Here is a 21,300-nt window from a genome sequence, read left to right as displayed (position 1 = left end):
AGTAAAGCAAAAAAAAAATTATTATTAGGTGAATTATCATTCAGATATTGTACTAGTTTTAGTAAGTTTAATCTTAGTTTTGATTAGCATTGATACGACATTGATTCTTACGTATATAATACTATTTAAGAAAAATTCTATATTATTTATAGAAAAAATGTTGGAAGAGGTCATGATATATATCAGTAGATGTATCACACACTTTGTGGTGTTTCTTGTGCTAATCCTGAATTAATACATGAAGTAGTATAAAAAAACCATACATTAAGCTGAGCTGTGCGGTGAGTGTTAAAATACATACTTGGACAACACGAGGTCGACTTATACAAGATAAGACGTAGCTGCTGAGTCGGATAATCATCTTGAATAGTATATATTTAAGATGAATTATAACTTTCTCATTCTTAAGAAAAGAAAAAAGAAAGTTTACTTAAAAATCCTATGATTAGGGTTTACCAATCATTATAAATACCATGAGACCGTCAAAGAAAAAGGTATGCGCCCAAGATATTTTTGATAGATGCACACAAGTGTGTGGCATCGCCCCACCAAACATATGAAGAGATCTGTTGATGGTTTTAGTTATAGGAATTATACTTTTCGGATAAGACATTGACTAGTAATCTCTTTAATCATTATAAATCTAGATAAGAGTGGTAGGTACAAGTGTGTATTGAATATCATATAGCTACTGTAAGTTGTAATTGTTTTTGGTGAATGACATGGTTCCGGAGATATAGCAACTGTAGGTTAGTAATTTTTTTTGGTGAATGACATGGTTAAGAAATTTGTATTTCTTTTTCACTTTATACTCGTATTTATTCTATATGCACTCAAACGCATAGTACTAGCCACAATACAACACTTTCATAAACTAATTAATCGTAGGAGTTAATTGTTCCAAACCACGTTGCCCGGTCTAAACTAATGTTACTTGAAATGTATCCATCGCGCTGGTTGAGTTTTTGTACATTTTTAGCTTACTAAATTACACGTAAGATTACTAATTCGGGGGAGGAGGGAGAATATGATCTGTGTTCTGTGGTAATTTTAGTGTCCCATTGCTAATAATTCATCAGTACTTTATTCATTTTAAGGTAGCTATCATATTGTTTACAGTTCATCCACCGCCATCTTAAATTTTTTTTTTATTTTTCTACCTCCTGGAAGGGAGCAGCCAGACAATTATAAAATTAAGATAAGTTAGAAATCAGTACGGATAGATGAAGGAATTTTTAAGCTTTCGAATATTACCAGATATTATCACAAGCTTCCAGTTATATCATTTCTAATAAATACAGTGTGAATGCTCAAAGATTATTTACCTTAGTTTTTTATGGCTTACTTTTGGCCATTCTACAAAACTTAACGCAATAATGCCTTGCATCGAGGCTGTATTGTGACACATATCCATCTCTTATTGCCTCGTCACATTTTTATTCATAACATCGTTTGCAATGGTTAGAAACTCATTCATAGGAGTTTTCTAAGACTACATACAAGTTACAATATAAGATTTATCAACTGCTGATAAATTTACAATGGTTTTTTGTAAAAGTGAAATACATGATGTGGCAAATTTAATGTTGAAACTTATCAACAACATTGAAAAAAAACACATGGAATTTTCTATATGACGTGACAAATGTTGATTGGACGATAATATTAAGTTTGTCTCTCAAATTTTAATTACAACGCAAATAGATGAATAAAACAAGTGCAAGAAACTGATTGGATGCTCACATTTTCTAACTTATTTTTCATCTCAATTATTTAACATTAATTATTGCATATAATTATAATTATATATATAATTTTTATATCAAAATTCATCATTTTCCTTACTTTATAAATATAGATTTGTTTCATTTCATTTGGACACAGAAAAAGCTCATCATTTTCTTATTTATCACTTAAAATTCTTTAAAAAAATATTAATATATAAAATAAAAATTATTTTATAAATTTATTTAATTCTTAATTATTTTATTTAGTTTTAAATGATAATTTTTATTAATAATATGTAATATAAATAATTTTAGTGGGATAGGGTGATGCAATTTTTTTAAAGTTGTTTACATTGAAGGTCACTTTTAAGATTTTAATATCACTCTGAGTCTTTTTTGTTTTTTTTTTTTTTTTTGGAACATAATATCACTCTGAGTCACTTTAGGTTACTAATGTACTTTTTCCTAACTAAAGCATTATCTTTCTAACTTTTTCCACTAGTCTTGGTTTATGTGTCTAACTTTAGTTTCTTTTTTATTTTATTTTTTAAAATAAAAAAACTCATACTGTTGTCACTTTATCGATTTCTAGCCAAACAAAAGAAGTAATGATACTTATAATCCCTAAAGCTCAATCTTCTCCATTTCCACTTTCCTTCTCCTGCAAGAACCACCATGAGAAAAAGACCAGAAACCGACACGACCCTGAACGATATAGACAAACGAAGGCGAACAGACAGTGTCAAAAAGACCCAATGTTACTCCGCTACGGCTCAATCTCCGTCTCAGCCATGACTGAAGGCAGACGACGTGAATCATGAGGGATTGGGACAAGACTGCGACAACTCTTCGACAAAGTGCGGCGGAAGTTCTCTGGGTTCTGTCAGGTTCAAAGATGACACGACCCTATGTGTGATTTTGGTGTTCCCACGCTAAATTAGCCAATGTTTTAATCTTCCATTAAAATCACAATTTTGTTTAATTGTATTTACAAGAATTTTTGGATTCATAGATATCCAAAATTCCTTTATTAGTATTCAATTTCGTTTAAAGGTGTGTATAAAATGTGTAAGTATAAATTTTGCAAGAGTGTAGTTTGGGTATCTATGTGTACACATAATTTTGACTATCCACATGTACACGATTGACGTGTATACTGTTCTATAAACATCCACATGTACATCGTTTAACAAAAAATTACATGTACACCTAATTAGCCAGTCTCGTTTCTCCATCCTATACACATATCACACGATTATAGAGCCTCGTGCATACATGATAAGAACTTTGTTCAGATTCATCAGCTTTTTTAGCTTAGTGCTTGTCTACTAAATCCATAAGAACACTTCCTTTCCATTTTATACACATTGTACATGGTTATAGTAAAACATTTTTTTTTATCATGAGCATATCAGAACATTTCCAACAAAGGTGTCTAGACGCAAACATGAAATTTTAGTTATAATCAAATGTTGTGTGTATATTCCTACACAAATAGAGGTCAACAAAGGAACATACAAAATATTCACGTGTGAGGTACAAGAAATATAATTATCGGTGTAGAGACTTACAAATCCGTTGATCCATTTTCTATTTATTTTCACATATGTACAGTCAAAAGAATATCTACATGTACACAAAATGTTCTAAGACCCTCATGTACAACATTTTTACAATATCCACGTGTACACATTCCTTATATGCATTACATACATGGTCATTTACAAAAGAAAATATTTATACACATGTACTATCTGCGTCACCATCTTCTTGAGTGATGACTTTCACGTTAAGTAAGAGACCATTGGTTCCTGATCTCAGCTAACTAACCTTGGTGAACATATGATTCATCAAAGTAGGTATGGAATGTTTGATGTAGTTGTCCATTGCAGAGAGGTAGAGTCAGCTTTAGTTATTGGTTAACCATCAACATTAAACTTGACGTATATTAATTAGCTGGTAAACCCTGCAATAATTAGTAAGCCATAACAGAAAATTTTAAATACATGAGAGCTCACAAAACTTCAACGTAAAGTGTAAATTAATTCTAATAAAACAGAAAAAAAAAAAACTTGCTTTGCACCAGAAGCTTGAAGAGTTAACCAAGTGGAGAAGCAAAGATCACAATGGCAAGCTCAAGCTGCAAATAAAAGAAAGAGAGAAATGAAAGAAGAAAAGTGGGGAAGTGAGAAGAGAAAGAACGCGTTTTTTATAGATTCAAGAATCCTACAAGGCATTGATTACACCAAGCTGTCGGAGTAGACATTTATCTAACCATAAAAAACTTTAAGATGAATCATATAAAAAAGAAATAAGAGAGTATTATTTTGAGAAGCAGAACAAAATGAATTTGAATAAAAAGGTAGTCTTAAAGCTCTATTGATTTTTGTTTCTACATTCAAATGTAGAAAATGATGACAGATGAAACGATTGATCTTAATAAAAGAGAAGATAGATAAAAAACAAGGGAAAATTACTAAAAGAAAACAAAAAAACAAGGTTGTTGTTCCTTTGGTATAAAACCAACGTGAAGTTGTCTCAATAGTATAATTTTTCTCATAATTCCAAAACTAACCCTATATTTAATCTAATTAAACACAATTTAAAACTTAATTTGAATAAAAAAAAAAGTTAATAAAAAAACGAAAAAAAAACAAGGCAATTGAAAACAAAAAAAGAAAAAAGGTATAGATATGCATCATAGAGAACAAGAGTTTGTGAGAAAAATCAAAAGAAAAAACTATGGAAAAACCATAGATTGATGAAGAATAGAAGGGAGAATCATTTTTTTTTTAATTTTTTCAAGTAAAATCGACCATAACACGTTGTAGGAAGTTAGAATATTTTTAGGAGATTTTTAGAATATTTTCTTAACTGAAATTTCATTAATTTTCGCAAAAAATTAGGTATTCTTATCCGTTGAAGGCGACTTCTAAAAGTTTAGAAGAATGATAAAAATTCTGAATACACTTTCTACTTTGAGTAGACGTAAGAGTACATTGTAGAATACATATTCTTCGAAATTTAGAATACTTTATAAAAGTAGAAGATGCATTCGGAAGGAAAGTGGATACCTTTACGATTAGTAGAATGCACATTCTTCTTTTTTAGAAATTTAGTAAATAGTAAAATGGACGTTCTAAAAGAAGTAGATGAACGTGTTTATTTTAGAAACCATTTTCTATTATACCATTTTTTGTAGAAGACGCATTCTACTTTTAGTAGAACGTATTTTAAAAATCTTATTTACCAAGTTTTTGAACAAAAGAAAATTATCAGCTTGTGTATATTGATGTTTTATTAATTGTTTATATTTTTAATAGTTTTTTTGATTCACAAAATTATTATTTCATAAGTTTTCAGAAATACAACGGGTAAAAAAGAAAAATAATAGACAAAATTGGTTTTATACCAATGGGACAATAACTTTGTTTTTTTTGTTCTCTTTTGGCAATTTTCCCAAAAAACAATAACTTGGAAATTATATAGAACATGAAGCAGTTGAAATAGTGCCATGAAATGAGGGATCGTGGTCCCAGTGGAGTTCTTTTTTTTTTGCAGTCCCGTGGAGTTCTTTTGGAACAGTTATTTAGCTTAATTTTAATTAAATTAATTTTATAAATTCTGAAATTTTTCATTTTTATCTTTTTTTTTAAAGCATAAAACACATGTCAAAATTTGATTGCCCAAGTGACTTGTGCTTTAGTATATAAGAGACTACTTCTTGTTTTCTTAGGTTGTATAATTGTTTGTTGTCTATTTTATGTTAATTTTAATTATTTTTACTTTTAGATATAGATGATGTGTCATATTATTATTGATTGAATGACTTGTGATTTAGTATATAGAAGATGCAAAGATGAGATATTTATGTTTTCTGATGTTGTGATGCTATTCACAGGCCAGTGGAGCCATGAAAGATCTCGAAGGAACAGACTATCCAGTAAGACACCCGGAGTTTCGTTATAAAACTGAGTTTCAAAGTCATGAACCTGAGGTAAGTCTTTTACTTTCTTTGCCCAGTCCCTGCAACAATAGGTTTATACCTTTGATTTGGCTTTTCATGCTCTGAACCTTGTCTACCTGTTTGATTACCTCAAGAGTTTGAAGATAGAGGAGAAACAAAACCTAATTAGATTGTCTCAAACAGCCAATGGTGCTCTTTTTCTCTTTTCAACAAATGATAAAAACATCAAGTTTTGGAAGGTGAGAAAATTCCTTTATTTCGTGACTCGCCTCTGAATGATTTGATAGGATCTGTCTACACTACATGTGTGTGTGTCTTGGCCTTTCACGAACAGTCTTTAGAATGTTGGTTGTAATTGTTATCATATTTAAATGGTTATACATCATGAATGTAACGAATAGATGGATATACGTTAGATAAATTTGAGAGGTTTATGTATCTAGGTCTTGTTCTATGATTGTCTCTTTAGATATTGTTTTTCATTTACCTTTTATGCTGAATATCTAAACACAATGCTTTTATATTCTTATATATCTAAAGACAATGACTACTCATTTCCGACTGGAGACATCCCATCGATGCAGCTACCTGCGGTAGAGTTGACGCTTGACTACTTTCTGTTCTCTCTTTACCGTTTGTGGTTTGCCTAGATGATCTTAGTTTCAGTAAGAACTTCAAGTTGAATGCATGATCTCTAAGCACTTACAACTTACAGGTAACTACTAGCTTGAGACTAGCCCTGTGACTAGATGTCGGAGAGTGTACACCCATGCTCATGATTATCATATCTATTCAATCTCAAACAATAGGTAGTTGTTCCATTCATTTGGTCACATTGTTTCTTTCATTCCCCTTATTTGCATTAATCATGTTTTTCTCTTGGTGATTTTACTACCAAATTTCAAGTGACGGGGAGACATTTATTTCTGCTGATGATTTGCGGATTAATCTTTGGAACCTGGAGAGAAGCAATCAAAGTTTTAACATTGTTGACGTCAAGCCTGCTAATATGGAAGATGTAACTGTTACGCTGCAAATTTTTTCCCTTCGAAATGGGATTATCAAACTTGGTTACTAGAGCTGCAATGTTTTACACTATTCATTGTTGCAGAGGTTATCACATCAGCCGTGTTTCATCCTACTCATTGCAATACCTTATCGTATAGCAGTTTGAAGGTTCAATTCGCCTGATTGATCTGCGACAATCAGCTTTATGTGACTCACATTCCAAATTGTAAGTCTTGAGACCTACATAGTTGTATGGCAAACAGAAAAGAAACCAAATTCTCTTTTGTAGTGTTTTTATGACTTGTTGCAACATCACAGGTCTAACATTGCTTGTTTTTTTGTAGGTTTGAGGACACATCGACACCAGCTTCTATATAATTTTTCACGGAGATAATTGCTTCAGTCTTAGACGTCAAATTTGCGAAAGGAGGAAGAGATATACTTAGCTGTGATTATATGATGCTTAAGGTCCATACGTTTACGAATTTGATTGGTGCATTTGACGACATATGTTATCTTGGAATTGGTTATGTGCCATGCGCTTACTGAAATCATGGTTATGTTTTTACATGTCAGTTATGGGACATCAACATGGACTCGGGTCCACTATCAACGTTCCAGGTTCATGAACATTTAAGACCAAAGGTTTTTGAAAGAGTTGCATCAGCATAAACTGATGATTACTTTTCTGTGGCCATCTCCAGCTTTGTGATTAATATGAAAATGATTCTATATATCTTCGATAAGTTCGAGTGTTGTTTAAGTGAGGAGTGGCTACAGGTCCTTACAGGTATGTTTGAAATCCACATCAATTTCTTTGAATTTATATTGTAATTAAGATTGTTCTCGAATAATACTCCAGCAATCTCTTCTGAGTGTTTGGTGTTTCCCCGGGAAGTACTGAAACTATAACCTTGGAAGTAAGAAGAAACCCTATGAGGTAACAAACTGGTGCTGTCAAAATGAATCTTCTCTCTCATTTTTTCAAAGAGTTGATCAAATAGAATATGTTGTTGAACTTATAGGAGATAAGTCACAACTCCCGCGAGGCCATCAAGACTATCATTAAGCAGTATAACATGTGTGGTTAAAAGAGGCCAGTGAATTGTATCCTTTTTTCTTTAGCAGAAGATTAATTGAGCATATATGAATACTTTAAAAATTTGGGAAAACAGGAGCAGAGAGTCCTGAAGGTGATGCGAATGGTAATTCTTTTGACCATACAACCAAGTTGCTGCATCTTGCATGGCATCCAACAGAAAACTCCATAGCTTGCTTGCGGCCAACAGTTTGTACATGTACTATGCTTGAAGAAAAAAGGAAACATCCTCAAATCGAGAAAGAAGCTTTGGCTACTTGTGAAACTGAATGATCAGAGATGACAACATCATCAGCATCTTCTTATCACACAACTAAACTCCTTTATATGCTCTCTCTTTCTCTCTTTTGTTTGTATCATCTTTGACTCTTTTTAAATTGAAGAAATGGCTGGACGTAGCAATATTACTGGTAATGATTCTCTTTTCTTCATTATACAAGAGTTAAAAGCTAGTTCGCCCATTTTTCTCTTTAGAAGATTTTACTTGTGTTTTGTCTGGATTAAGTTAAAAATGTTGGACAAGAACCAGAAGAAGGGAAATCCGATTAGAAGAAAAATTGAGGGAGTTGTTTCTTTCAGAAATATTCTTGGAACTATTTCTACTGGATAATTTACAAACTATGAAAAACATTAGAGAAGATTTTACAACCGACAATTTTACTTGTCTTATGAGAATTCACACCTGATTATATTATCTGAGCTATCATATGAGATCCATGTTTGACGTTATTTCTTGGGTCATCGCCATGCTGCATATCTCTTGTAAGCATTTTTTTCCATTAATTCGCATAATTCCACATTTTCTAAAGTTTGAAATCCAGATCTTCTGGTGTAATAAGCATTAATGAATTCTTAGTCAAACCGTTGGACGAAAGATGTTTCCACAACTTGAAACTATTTTAGAATTAAGATTTAAATATAACATATATATAAATAGTTTATTTTTATTTTGTCCATATGCATGTTTTATTAAGTTTTAGGGTAATTGAGGTGTATAACCTTCAAACAATTAAAAATTCATTGACTAACCAATTACCCTACTTTTTCACTGTTTCTTGTGCTTTTTATATAATATTGCCATATTACCCTTGCTTGCAACCGGTAAAACCTGCAAGTAAAAAAAAAATTAAATTAATAATGTTAGGTTCCAAAAAATTTCCGTGTCCATTACAAAATCACATACTCTCACATAGTTTATTCTCCTTCTCGAAGTGTGTTGCAAAGGGGACATCATCTCCGCTTCTGAAATCGCTTGCGAGATGACGTTGTTATAGTTGAAGTGGCGAGAAAGAGCAACCCAAGCCTCTTTTCCTTCTCTGATTTGTGGGATTGTTGATGAAATTAGATTGTCTATGTTGATGGTGAAGGATTGTGGTGGATAATAGAGTTTCAAAGACTCGTGTGGCGTCTGCAACAAAGTTGATTGGAGAAGATGAAGTGTATGTATTCTGTTACTATACTATTTTATTATATTCCATTTCATTTGATGATTACTAAAAAGTGCTCTACTTTGTTTAGAATTATAGTTCTTAATTTTTAAAAATTCTCGTTACATGTTTTTGAACCCGCAAAAATCACACTATGATCTATATTGTATAGTTTAATATTACATAATACAATTTAATATTACATAATATTATGTACTTTTTATATTTTGATATTTGAGTTTAGATTTTATACTTAGTTAGGGTTTAGTGATTATAGTTTAGTGTTTCGTTTTTAGAAGGCGAAGGGGTATAGTTGGAGTTAACATTAACTTCTTTCATGCAATCATAAACCTTTCATAACTTCACCAGTAAATACTATGTCATTTATTTTGTTCCATTCTATTTGGGTTTAGAATTTATATTTGGGTTAGGTTTATATTTGAATAAGGGTTTAGTGATTAAAGTTGGTTTATACTTGAATTTAGGGTTCATATTTGGGTTTAAAGTTTTATTTTATTTGGGTTTAGGGTTTATATTTGGGTTTAAAGTTTGGTGCTTATGATTTTGGGTTTTGTATTTAGTAGGTGAGAAGTATGGTTGGGGTCAACATTCATTTATTCCATGCAATCATATATGTTTCAATGTTTCATAATTTCACCAATATATACTATATGCTACGTATTTTGTTCCATTCTGTTTGGGATTAGAGTCTACACTTAGGTTTATGATTTATATTTTGGTTTATAATTTAGTGATTAGGTTTCAATCATTAAGGTTTAGAGATTCGTATTTATGAATTGTATTCATATGTTATATTTGGGTTTATAGTTTACTGGTTAGGGTTTAGATTTACTAATTAGGGGTTTGACTGTAGTATGGGAGGGTTTATTACGTAGGGATTAGAAGTTAGGTTGAAGTCCTATACTATTTCAATAGTTATAGGTTATATTTGGGTTTAAAATTTATTGATTAGGGTTTAAATTTATTAATTAGGGGTTTGGATGTAGTATTTAGTGGTTGTGGGAGGGTTTACTATGTAAAGATTAGAAGTTTAGGATTTAGTGATTAGGGTTTAGAGTTTAATATTTAGAGGTTGGGGGTGAAGTTGAGATGAGTTTATTATTTAGGGGTTGATGATAGTTTGGTGTTCTATACTATGTCAGTTGTATGGAACAGCAGATTCATGAACTTTCAAGCCATGTGTTTGCACCTTTCGGTTTGTTTGTGCTTTTCGATTCGTTTCAGACACGATCAGTAGAGTCTCAGACATCCAAACCTTGCCTCGTTCCATTCATCATTTAAATTTGCACTATCAGTTCCATCATCTATAATACGTATGCGGTAACTAAAAATGTTACGTGGATAGCTTCACGTGTCTTTATATGGTGAATAATGTTCATTAGCTTTTATCCATATTTTTGGGAAGAAAACATCACTTCTCCACTTTGCTAACTGGATACCTACTGATGAAACGGGTATAACCGGCTCACAAGTGGTACAAATGTTAGTTTGTTAAATATGTTAAAATCAGTACCATATACTTAATTTTCATTTAGATTTTGGCTACTGAGCAAATTAACCCGTAGTTTTATTTATTATTTTTTGGCAAAACTATCTTCTTGTTTTTAGTTACTGACACCAGAAAACAGATACGTTGAAATCTATTCTTTTCACCATATTATTGCTTCTTTTAAATAAAAAAGATGTTTGCTACATTCCTATAAAACAGATCATCAAAAGATTACAGTGTAAAAGTTCTTATAGTATTCACACAATGAATTATATAAGATTTGATGAAGAAGATGTTTTCACTAATGAAATAATTCAGTGATCTCAATACATAAGAAAATTCACTAAATTTATAATGTTCTTAAAAACTTTGTATTATCCTTCTCAAATGTGATACGAAGATTGAATCATGTGGAAGATGTTTCTACCAGCTTAACTACTAAACTATTCTAAAGAATTATATTGTTTTAGTTTATTTATTATAAAAACACATAATTAAAGGGTCTTCAAATCGAGTAACAACGAGAATATTTACCGTTAAATAATATACAAAACCAATATTCTTACTTAGATTTCTCAAGCAAAACCTTTTTTATGTACGTAACTAGATAAAATTCGAAATAGAGTAACTCGATTTGGCTACTAATCAACATGTGTCTTCACACTACAAAAAAAGAGTTGTTTAGCATCATTTATTTTGTATTTTTGCATTACTTATAAATGATGTAAAGGAATTTTGAATCACTTATATAAATGACTCTGAAAGTGGTGATGCAAATAATTTGTATCATTTTACTAATAACTGATGTAAAAAATACAAATATTTTCATCAATTGTTGTAATTGATGTTATTAAGTATCAATTGTGAAAAGTGATGCCAACAGCTGCATCAGTTTTTTAAAAATGATGTCAATATTGACATCAATTTAAATAATTGATTTAAATTTTTATATCATTTATTAATAATTGATTTAAAATTTTATATCATTTATTAATAATTAATATTAAATTAATTATCATATTTCAAAAGTTTTATAATATTTTTATTATTTATAATTATTGATTTAAAATATTATGTTTTATGCGCCGTGGATAATTTTATTTTCTCAACTACTAGATAAATTTACATCAATATATCAATTAAATAAATTATTTTTCATTAGAGTTTTACGTTTCCAATGAAAATATAGTTTAACAAAACAAAACAATACAGAGAGAAGTCTAACAAAAAAAGCAGAAGATGAAAATAAGAAAACAAGATCGTAAAATTAATTAAACATAATTTTCTGTGAAAGCTTCTTCAATCTGGATTCTTGTTCTTTCTTTTTTCTTTCTCCATATTTTTATCATCAATCTCTGTTCCCTTAGACTTGAAACTACTGAATGCTTCTGCAAAAACAATTTACCATCATCATGATTCATATATATAAGAAAAAGAGAGTTTTGTATACAAAATCAATCAAAAGAAAGGTTTCCAGAAGACTCTTACTGATGACTAACCTTAACCGATGATGTACTGACGTAAACAATAGCAGCCTTTCACGAAAGTTTCCAAAGTATCATATATTCAGAACTGCAGATTCAACCTCTGTTAAACTTTGCTCTAACGTAAATTCTAATTCCTAGAAGAAACCGTAACCATATCAAACTGTGTTGAAAACATTTGTTAAAGAATTGTGTGTGTGGAAGATAGAAACTTTGTAAAAAGAAGAAGGAAGAAGTAAAAGACAGTTGTTTTTATTCAGTTAAAAGGGATCGTGATCTAGTTAGTGGTTGAGATAAAATAGGAGAAGATATGGCTATTTTTTGGTAACAAACGTGTATATAAAATCTTGATGGTGATCTAGTGGTGTACAATTTTATTTACAAAACAAACGAGATAATCTATAAAATTAACTACTAATATTTATCAATTAAGTCGTTAGTTGTAAATTTCTGTTTTTAGCTAACTTATTTCGTTTAATTAATTCTATATTATAATGAGCATAAAAGTATTTTTAAATATAGATTTAAAATTCTTCATTTAGTCTATATTTATCATTTTAATATTCAACATATCAATTTTTCTAACTTATTTATTATATGAATTCAAATTCTATATCAACGCAATACAAATTTTCTTTATAAGATTAAATATACAGATAAACAGATTTTATCTGTATAAAATTCATATGATAATATTGTATTTTAATTTGTAAAAAATAAAATTTGCAACATCAAATATATTCAAGCGACATAACTGAAATACCTACACATATTAATATTTTAGTTAAAATTATGTTAGTATCATTTTATTATTGATGTCAAATTTGCAACATTTATTGAAATGATGTTACTATTGTATCATTTTTATAAGTGATGTTAATCCAAATTAGTGAATGTATCGATTATTTAATTGATGTAAACCTATATTTTCTATCAGTTTTATAAAAGTGATGTAAATTAATATAGATTTGTATCAATTGCATTAAAGTGATGTCAAATAAATTAATAGTATCATCGTTTGTTATAATTGATGTTAAAACACATATTTTGAATCATTTGCTGATAAATAATTCAAATTACTATCATTTATTTTTCTGATTCAATTTAAGTGATGTATTACAGTCTTTTTTTTGTAGTGTCACATCATTCTCCATTATATGACTTTGGTTGTAAATATTCGAAAGGGCCACGTTCGATCTAAGCCGTCCATGCGTCAAGCCGCAGCCACAAATCGTAGCCGTAGGAATGACGCGATGATAGGGGAATCAAGAAGGAAGTGGAGTGTTTGTCCCACGTGTTGGGGAAACAGAACACACGAAACAGCCAAATGGTCAGCTCTTACGGCAGCTTAACGCTAAGACAATATCCTTCGACACACGGACGGCTTTGATTCATTATTCTAAACATTGTATAATCAACGGCTGCGATTTGACTTTTGAGTGTAATGATCTCTTTCATCGAGTGCACATACTTGCTTCACAAGAACGCGAACTACCTATTTGTCTCCTGATTCTTGAGCCAGAGTGGGTTTTAGAAATGATGGACTCCTTGTTTATTTTTTTTCAGTATTAGCTAGTTATAAGAATATTAGATGCTAATCACGTCTGGTTTTTTGCTAACTGAACTAGTTAACTACTTCTGATTTTTGATCAAAAAACTACTTCTGATTTTATTTATATTTTATAGCAAAAAGAATTTAAGATGTAATGTACTATATGTAAGGACTGTGCATGGATGAGAAAACTCATTGGACAATGGGCGGGAGAGAACAACTGTTTTTGTTGTCTTTTGTTTGACGTCTTCTTTATTATATATGTTCTAAATCAAGAAATAAAATGCGAATTCTCTAACAAGAAAAATGTTTGAGAATAAAAGTTATTGAAATCGGCGTGAAGATATTGAAATTAAACGGAGTTATATATACAAAAAAAATGTTACAAACTCTTTGTTGACAGTTCAACAATATGGGAACATTTTTTTTTTTTTTTTTGATAACTCTGGTATCTGGGCAGCCACATTCCCAACTATCCCCCCGAAAGGGGTCCAGCGCCCCAACAGAAGGGATGTTAAATCCGTTGTGGCCAAAACTCGAACCCGGGTGGCGGGCAGTACAGCTGTACCTCCTTTACCACCAAGCTACGAACGCTTGGTTCAATATGGGAACATTTTCACTGAATATCTCATCGAAATCTTTCATGGCAAAAGCTAAAGATCAATGTTTGCATCAAGGAGCGCTTGCTATGAATCCACTATATACAGACTAAGAACTGATCTCTGCAGATCGTAAAGATCAAAATATAGAAAAAATAGTAGAGAGACTTTTAGCCATGAAAAGGAAAAGGCAGTAGTGTTTGTTTTTGGGGGCTTAAAGGTAAGAACAAATATAAGAAAACAAAGGGATACGTAGAATCGATATTGTCTAAACATATGAAGCCAAACAACATCTTGGCACCAAGACAGGAGTATCCAAATATGTTGGCAAAAGTTATTACCCCCTCGATTTATACAAAAACCTTTTTTTCTAACATTGTTTCTTTCCAATTTATAATGTAAAAGTTCTAATCTTTGATCTTTTAGATACGATCGGATGTTTACATGTTTCCATTAAAATAAAAGAGATAATTGTGTAAATGATACACAACATAAGAAAACTTGATAATGAAGTTTGTCTAACAATTGAGGGGTGATGATCTATTTCTCCTGAGAAGTATCATATATCACTAGATACACACAGATTTTTGACCCGTTCTATTTTCCCACAATATAGAAGTTCAAATCCTATATCTCCTAATTACAAAGATCAAATTTTTTTTTCCATACCATCGAATTTAATGGTTTACTTGGATGAACCAGCATGGAACCAAAATAAACTCATTTTTAACATAACCAAACCCACTTGAAAACCCGATCTTCACCCGACCCTAGTCTCTAAAAACCTCAATTCCTAAAACATGTATGAATAATGACTAGAGAACGGCGAATAATAATGTATTCCCTTAACGTTCCTAAAAAATATCACCATTTATAAGGAATTTTTTTTTTTCTCATTCCCTACCATTTCTTTTTTTTATAAAAAAATAAAAAACAAAAATATATTCCTTGTTAAATTTGAGAAGGAACAACTAATCCTTTTCATTTCTGCAATTTTATTCCTTTATGTTTCTTTTCTATTCGTTCCTTTTGATTCCAGAATGGTCACCAGTCGAACCCGTAAAGTAACGAACCCTAAAAAATAGAATTGGGGAAATTGATTTGTGGGAGAGATAGGGTTGGAATAAATAATTTTGAAGATTATAAAAAAATTTCAAAATTCAAAATTTAAAATAGAATTTATAATAGAGAAATTTTCTAAGATAGACTTAAAAATGTTTTTGTCACAAATATAGGCCTTAAAATAAATATGACCAAAATAGAGTTAAATGTTTTATCAAAAGAAGTAAATATTCACTTATACCCCTAGGGTTAATTAATCTAGACATTAGAGTTTAGAGTTAAGAGGTAGGGTTTAGGGTTTAAGGTTGAGGGTTTAGAGTTTAGAGATGAAGAGTGGGTTTTGAGAATAGAATTTCAAATTTTAAAAAATAAAAAAAAATTAAAAATTTGAAAATAAAAAATGTTATTTTGATCATTTTAATTTTTAAGTTCTATTTTTTTGACAAAAATTTATAAATGTCTATCTGACATAATTGTCCTTAACTTATATATCCTATAATTTAAATTATGTAATGTTTAATGGGACAAATGAGTTTTCGTTTTATATATATTTTGCCAAATTCTCTTAAGCAAATTCAAATTATTTTTGATCCCTCCGACAAAATGAGATCAAACAAAAAAAACTCTACGATGGTATTAGTTAGAAGTGAACAAGTCAACGTGAATTTTCAACGCCACACTCTTGTCATCTAATCATAAACGAATACACATTTAATAATTAATCACAAAACAATAATCAAAGGAAGAAGATTACAGAAGCCACTAATCTTTGTATTTGGGTTGCCCTATAAGACAGGTCACACACCACAGCTCCCAAAGCTTGTCTTCTAGTCGTTTAGACTTTATCCCAACACTCTTCTCCTTCCCTCTTCCTCTGATCTGCTCTGCTCTGCTCTGCTCCAGTTCTCTGTCTAGAGAGAGAAAGTGTTAGTTTTGTCTTTTATATGTGTCAAGAATCACTTCCTCTCTCTATAAAAGCTCGAGACCCATCACTCCCTCTTCGCTAACTCTTTAACCAGTCTTAAACTGCAATCTACCATCTCCAAGATTCGATCTTTTTTGGTTGTGTAAAGACTCTGTTTTTCTTTTTTCGGAATCTGATTAAAAAGAAAAAGAAAAAAGAAAGTTTTATTTCGTGAAAGGAGAAGAAGAAATGCAGGATCCAGCAGCTTATTACCAGTCGATGATGGCGAAACAACAACAACAACAACCGCAGTTTCCGGTTCAAGAACAGCTAAACTGTCCTCGCTGTGACTCACCAAACACGAAATTCTGTTACTACAACAACTACAACCTGTCACAGCCACGTCACTTTTGCAAAAGCTGCCGTCGTTACTGGACCAAAGGCGGGGCTCTCCGTAACGTCCCCGTCGGCGGTGGTACTCGCAAGAACGCAAAACGATCGACCTCATCCCCTACTTCTCCTTCCAACAACAAGAAGACCAAGAACACCAATCCCGATCATTATTCACAAACCGGGAACAAACCCGATACGGATCCGACCCGGATGTTGTACGGGTTTCCGATCGGAGACCAAGACGTGAAAGGTATGGAGATGGGTGGTGGTGGTGGGAGTTTCAGCTCGCTTTTGGCGTCGAATATGCAGCTGGGTCTAGGCGGGATCATTCTCGACGGGTCGGGTTGGGATCCGGGTATGGGTTTGAGGAGGAGCGAAGCGGGTAATGGAGGAGGAGGTGGTGGTGGTGGTGGTAACCCGTGGACTGATCTGGCTTTGAACAGAGTGGAGAAAAACTGAAGAAGAAAGTAGAGGGTATGTTGGTAAATCATTATGATGCTGTAAAACTGATTTTATGTGCCACGTAGACAATGAACAGGTTCGATGAAATGACATGTTATGTCATTTTGGTTAATAACTCTTTTTTTTACTAGTGGTTTTTTTTTTTTGCAACTGAACTTTATTTACTAGTTCTTACTTCCTTTTGTTCTTTAGGTTTCTTAAAATACTAATCTTGTGTGTATTATAAGGAGATGTTCAGTTTCATTTTCTTATTTAAGTTCAATAGTAAGATGAAGAAAGGTTACTAAAAGAATTAACCACAAAACTTGAAATGAATTTTCAAGTTAGTGTAATTCTTTTAATAAAGATCTTTGGTATCCTTTTCTAGAGTGAGAAGGCCATCACATTGCTATTATTATTTTATTCTGAACCGTGAGGTATTTCGCCGACGATTTTACTTATCATTAGCTATTCCCAATATATTATTTGAGAAGTATTATAATTTTTTTTATAACAACGTGTCATCACTAGAATGATTTTTAGAATTATTAGAGAAATAAGTTGGTACATCTAATTATATAATAAGTTTTTTTTAAATTAACTATAAATTCATTATTAATGTTCCTTATAATTTCCTTAAATAAAAACTACAGAATTACCTAATTCGGCTAAAGTATATATGACAATTAATGATTTTGAATAATAAAGATTTGATAAAAATTAGTGTATTTTCTATCATATTTGTTTAATTTTAAACTATTAAAATAAATTAAACAATCACAATAACCATATAATAAAATTTTAGAATTTTTTGTATATGTTATATTTTGAATTTTTAAAACTGACTATAAATTACTAAAACTGTTAAAAATCTCACATTCAAATTTTATGATCTATGGTTTAATTATATATAATAGTTAATAACTTTTACTTATTCAATATATATTTATTATTTCATAATATATAATAACATATAATATATAAAATTATTTTTATATATAATGTTCATTCCGTTCAAGGCACAGATCTTAACCTAGTTGTTAATTAAGTTTGAAAACGATATTAATTGAAACCCTTTTCAAAACTGTCAGTAGAATAGGTTCTTACTTCTTATGCTATTCGATATTATTAGATTAAATAATTGTGCATGAACCGACACAAATAAACAACATTCTTACGGAATGTGACATTCGTATTTGTAGTTATATGTACTATAATCACTTTAGGTACCTAGGTTCTCTAGAGCCATGATATTAAATATTAACCGACTCCCTAATCCTTGTACTAGTAGTCGCCAGTTCTCTTGGGTTCAAAATGGCGTATTATTTCACAATATATATAGCGATGAAATGTTTTAGTTCAATATTTCGATATAAAGAAGACAAAAAGTATAAGTCTTTAAGAAAGAAACAAAATTCTATTATTTTTATAAGAAGTGGAAAATATAGTTTCTCCCAAATTTTTTTTTACTTAAGTACTCATGCTATTTTGTATTTATTGGTCTTTAAGACTTATCATCGTTAATTTTGTTACCTACTACAACATTTTTTCTAATCATCAAAGTCGTTTAACACGTCAACTACATTCATAAGGAGTGGTGAGTGTTATGGTCTTTGACGAATGTGTCGTAGATAATGGCTATTATGCTATGGTTTTAATTTCCAACGGATTGATATATATAACATGCGTCACATTTTAAATATAATGGGGTGAAGTTTATTTTGATGATCCTACAAAGTTTGATAGAGATGGGGATGGTTTGAGATGGTATTATCAGAGAGAAACATACAATACTCTTATAGATCATAGATAAAAATGATGATCCACAAAATAAGATGTGTTCCTTACCGATGGAACACGATGGATTTGAATTTGAGTAATTTCGAATCGCTAAGAAGATGGGTTTTTGACAAACAATTAACGATGGTTTAAATTGTATACATGAGTGACTAAAATGTTGGTAGTTTAGTAATAATGCGAGAATTTTTTTTCTGTGTTTAAAGTTTTAACAATCTTTGATTATTTTCTAAATTAGAAAATTTAAAAACTGATTCCAAGCTTTGAGATTATGACATAAACCTAGAGATTTTCAGTGATAACAAAAAAGTGTATGCATGAGTATTATTGTTCGTACATCCGAGTAAATATAGTGATAACCTTCTATATTACATTTTTCATAAATCATGTTTTCTTATCATATTGGTTGATTTACACGTAACATCTTCTCTATTTTTTTAATGCATACGTATCATTGTGATCATATGCCTAATTTCTGAAAATGTTACTGACATGGTTCAATAAATTTGTTTTTGGAAATAGGAAGATTGATAGATAGATATATGAGAGATCCAATAGATAGTGCTAAGATACCAAATTTTTAATAGAGAAATTTGGCTGTATAACCTTCAAACAAATTATAATTCATTCTATGTCTAAATACCCTAATACACCAATACACCATGCATCTTTTATATAATAATACTACTATGCTCTCTTACACAACCGGTAAAACCTGTAAACTAAAAAAAACTAAATTAATAATACTTACCTTACACACATACAACGTGGCCTTTGGAGAATCACATACCTTGTAGAACGTGGGTTGTTTCTTCTCCATTTTTGATCCACTGTGTAACCACCAAAACCATTTCTGGAGTAGCTTTGCCTATGAGATGCCCATCTGCAATGACTCGCTTCGCTACTGACAAAAAGCTTTGCGCATCTGAAATCTATGGAGTCGCCGACAACGTAAACGGCACCGCCGCAAGGTTCGTCAACTCTTCCTTCAATCACCTTAATCTTTTCGGTTTACGAGGCGGTTACATGTACTATTCTCACGGATGTTGCCAGTTACACATATCTTTCTCGCTGTGAATATCCTTGAATTGATCGGAGAAGATGAACAATTTTTGTAACATTGTGTTCTATTCTATTTTATGCGTATAGAATAGAAATGTAAAACAATATGTATTATGAATGTTTTATTCATGTTATGTAATGTAAAATAGTCTGTTACTATATGTATTTATCATGTATCGTTCCAGTTGATGATTAATAAAGAAGGTGTTATTTTCTTCACCAGTACTATACTATGTATTTTTTTTCCATTCTATTTGGGTTTAGAGTTTATATTTGGGTTTAGGATTTATTGATTAAGATTTAGGTTTTAGTATTTGGAAGGTGGGGGTTGAGGTTTGATGGTGACCCTATCATGTATCGTTCCATTTGACGATTAATAAAGAGTGTTCTATTTTGTTCACCAATATGTACTATACTATGTATTTTGTTTCATTCTATTTGGGTTTAGGGTTTATACTTGGGTTTAGGGTTTATACTTAGGTTTAGGGTTTATACTTGGGTTTAGGGTTTAGTGATTTAAATTTAGGGTTTAGTATTTGGAAGGTAGGGGTTGAGGTTTGGGTTTAGTGATAGCCATAGTATTTAGGAGTTGGGATAGTGTTTAGTATTTAAAGATTATGGATGTGGTTTTAGTATTTCTATAATACTTAGTGATTAGGGTGATTAGTGACTAGAATTTAGGGTTTAGTATTTAGAAGGTGAGGGGGGTATGGTTGGGGTCAGCGTTAACTTCTTTCATGCAATCATAGACATTTTATAGTTTCACCAATATGTACTATGTTATTTATTTTGTTCCATTCTATTTGGGTTTTGTGTTTATATTTGATTTTGGTTTATAGGTTCTTGCCTAGGGTTTAGATTTACTAAGTAAATGTTTGGGTATAGTAAACCATATTATATACATTCTATTTGGGTTTATACTTCCTTGATCAGGGTTTAGCTAATCTATTTATTTAGGTTTAGCGTTTAGGGTATATTTGGATAGGGTTTAGTGACTGGAATTTAGGGTTTAGTATTTAGAAGGTGAGGGGTATGGTTGGGTCAACACTAACTTCTTTCATGCAATCATAGACATTTTATAGTTTCACCAATATGTACTATGTTATTTATTTTGTTCCATTCTATTTGGGTTTTGTGTTTATATTTGGGTTTAGGGTTTATATTTGAGTTAGGGTTTAGTGATTAGAGTTTATGATTTTAGTATTTGAATTTATGTTTTTTTTTGGTTTAGGGGTTTATGCACCTTTATTAATTTTTTGTAAATTATA

At 30.9% G+C, this 21,300-nt stretch overlaps 1 protein-coding gene and 1 long non-coding RNA gene across 2 annotated transcripts; one reads left to right on the top strand and one right to left on the bottom strand.

Annotated features, from left to right (window-relative positions):
• Positions 1–11,871: 11,871 nt before the first annotated feature.
• LOC111214544 lies at positions 11,872–12,432 on the bottom strand. Its single transcript, XR_002663932.2, has 2 exons — positions 12,238–12,432; positions 11,872–12,126 (listed from the first exon to the last, which is right to left on the bottom strand). It is a non-coding gene; the product is annotated as an uncharacterized LOC111214544 (long non-coding RNA).
• A 3,624-nt stretch (positions 12,433–16,056) lies between these two features.
• On the top strand, positions 16,057–17,324 carry LOC106455028 (dof zinc finger protein DOF3.1-like). Its single transcript, XM_013897091.3, has one exon. The coding sequence runs from the start codon at positions 16,589–16,591 to the stop codon at positions 17,189–17,191; it is 603 nt and encodes a 200-aa protein (XP_013752545.1). The 5' UTR covers positions 16,057–16,588; the 3' UTR covers positions 17,192–17,324.
• Positions 17,325–21,300: the final 3,976 nt, after the last annotated feature.

The sequence above is a fragment of the Brassica napus genome, chromosome A1, assembly GCF_020379485.1.
Source record: "Brassica napus cultivar Da-Ae chromosome A1, Da-Ae, whole genome shotgun sequence".
Classification (NCBI taxonomy): domain Eukaryota; kingdom Viridiplantae; phylum Streptophyta; class Magnoliopsida; order Brassicales; family Brassicaceae; genus Brassica; species Brassica napus.
This window is presented reverse-complemented; position numbering and strand designations above follow the sequence as displayed.

Coding starts and splice junctions, on each gene's coding strand:
- LOC106455028 (XM_013897091.3), top strand. CDS start 16,589: ATGCAGGATCCAGCAGCTTATTACCAGTCGATGATGGCGAAACAACAA.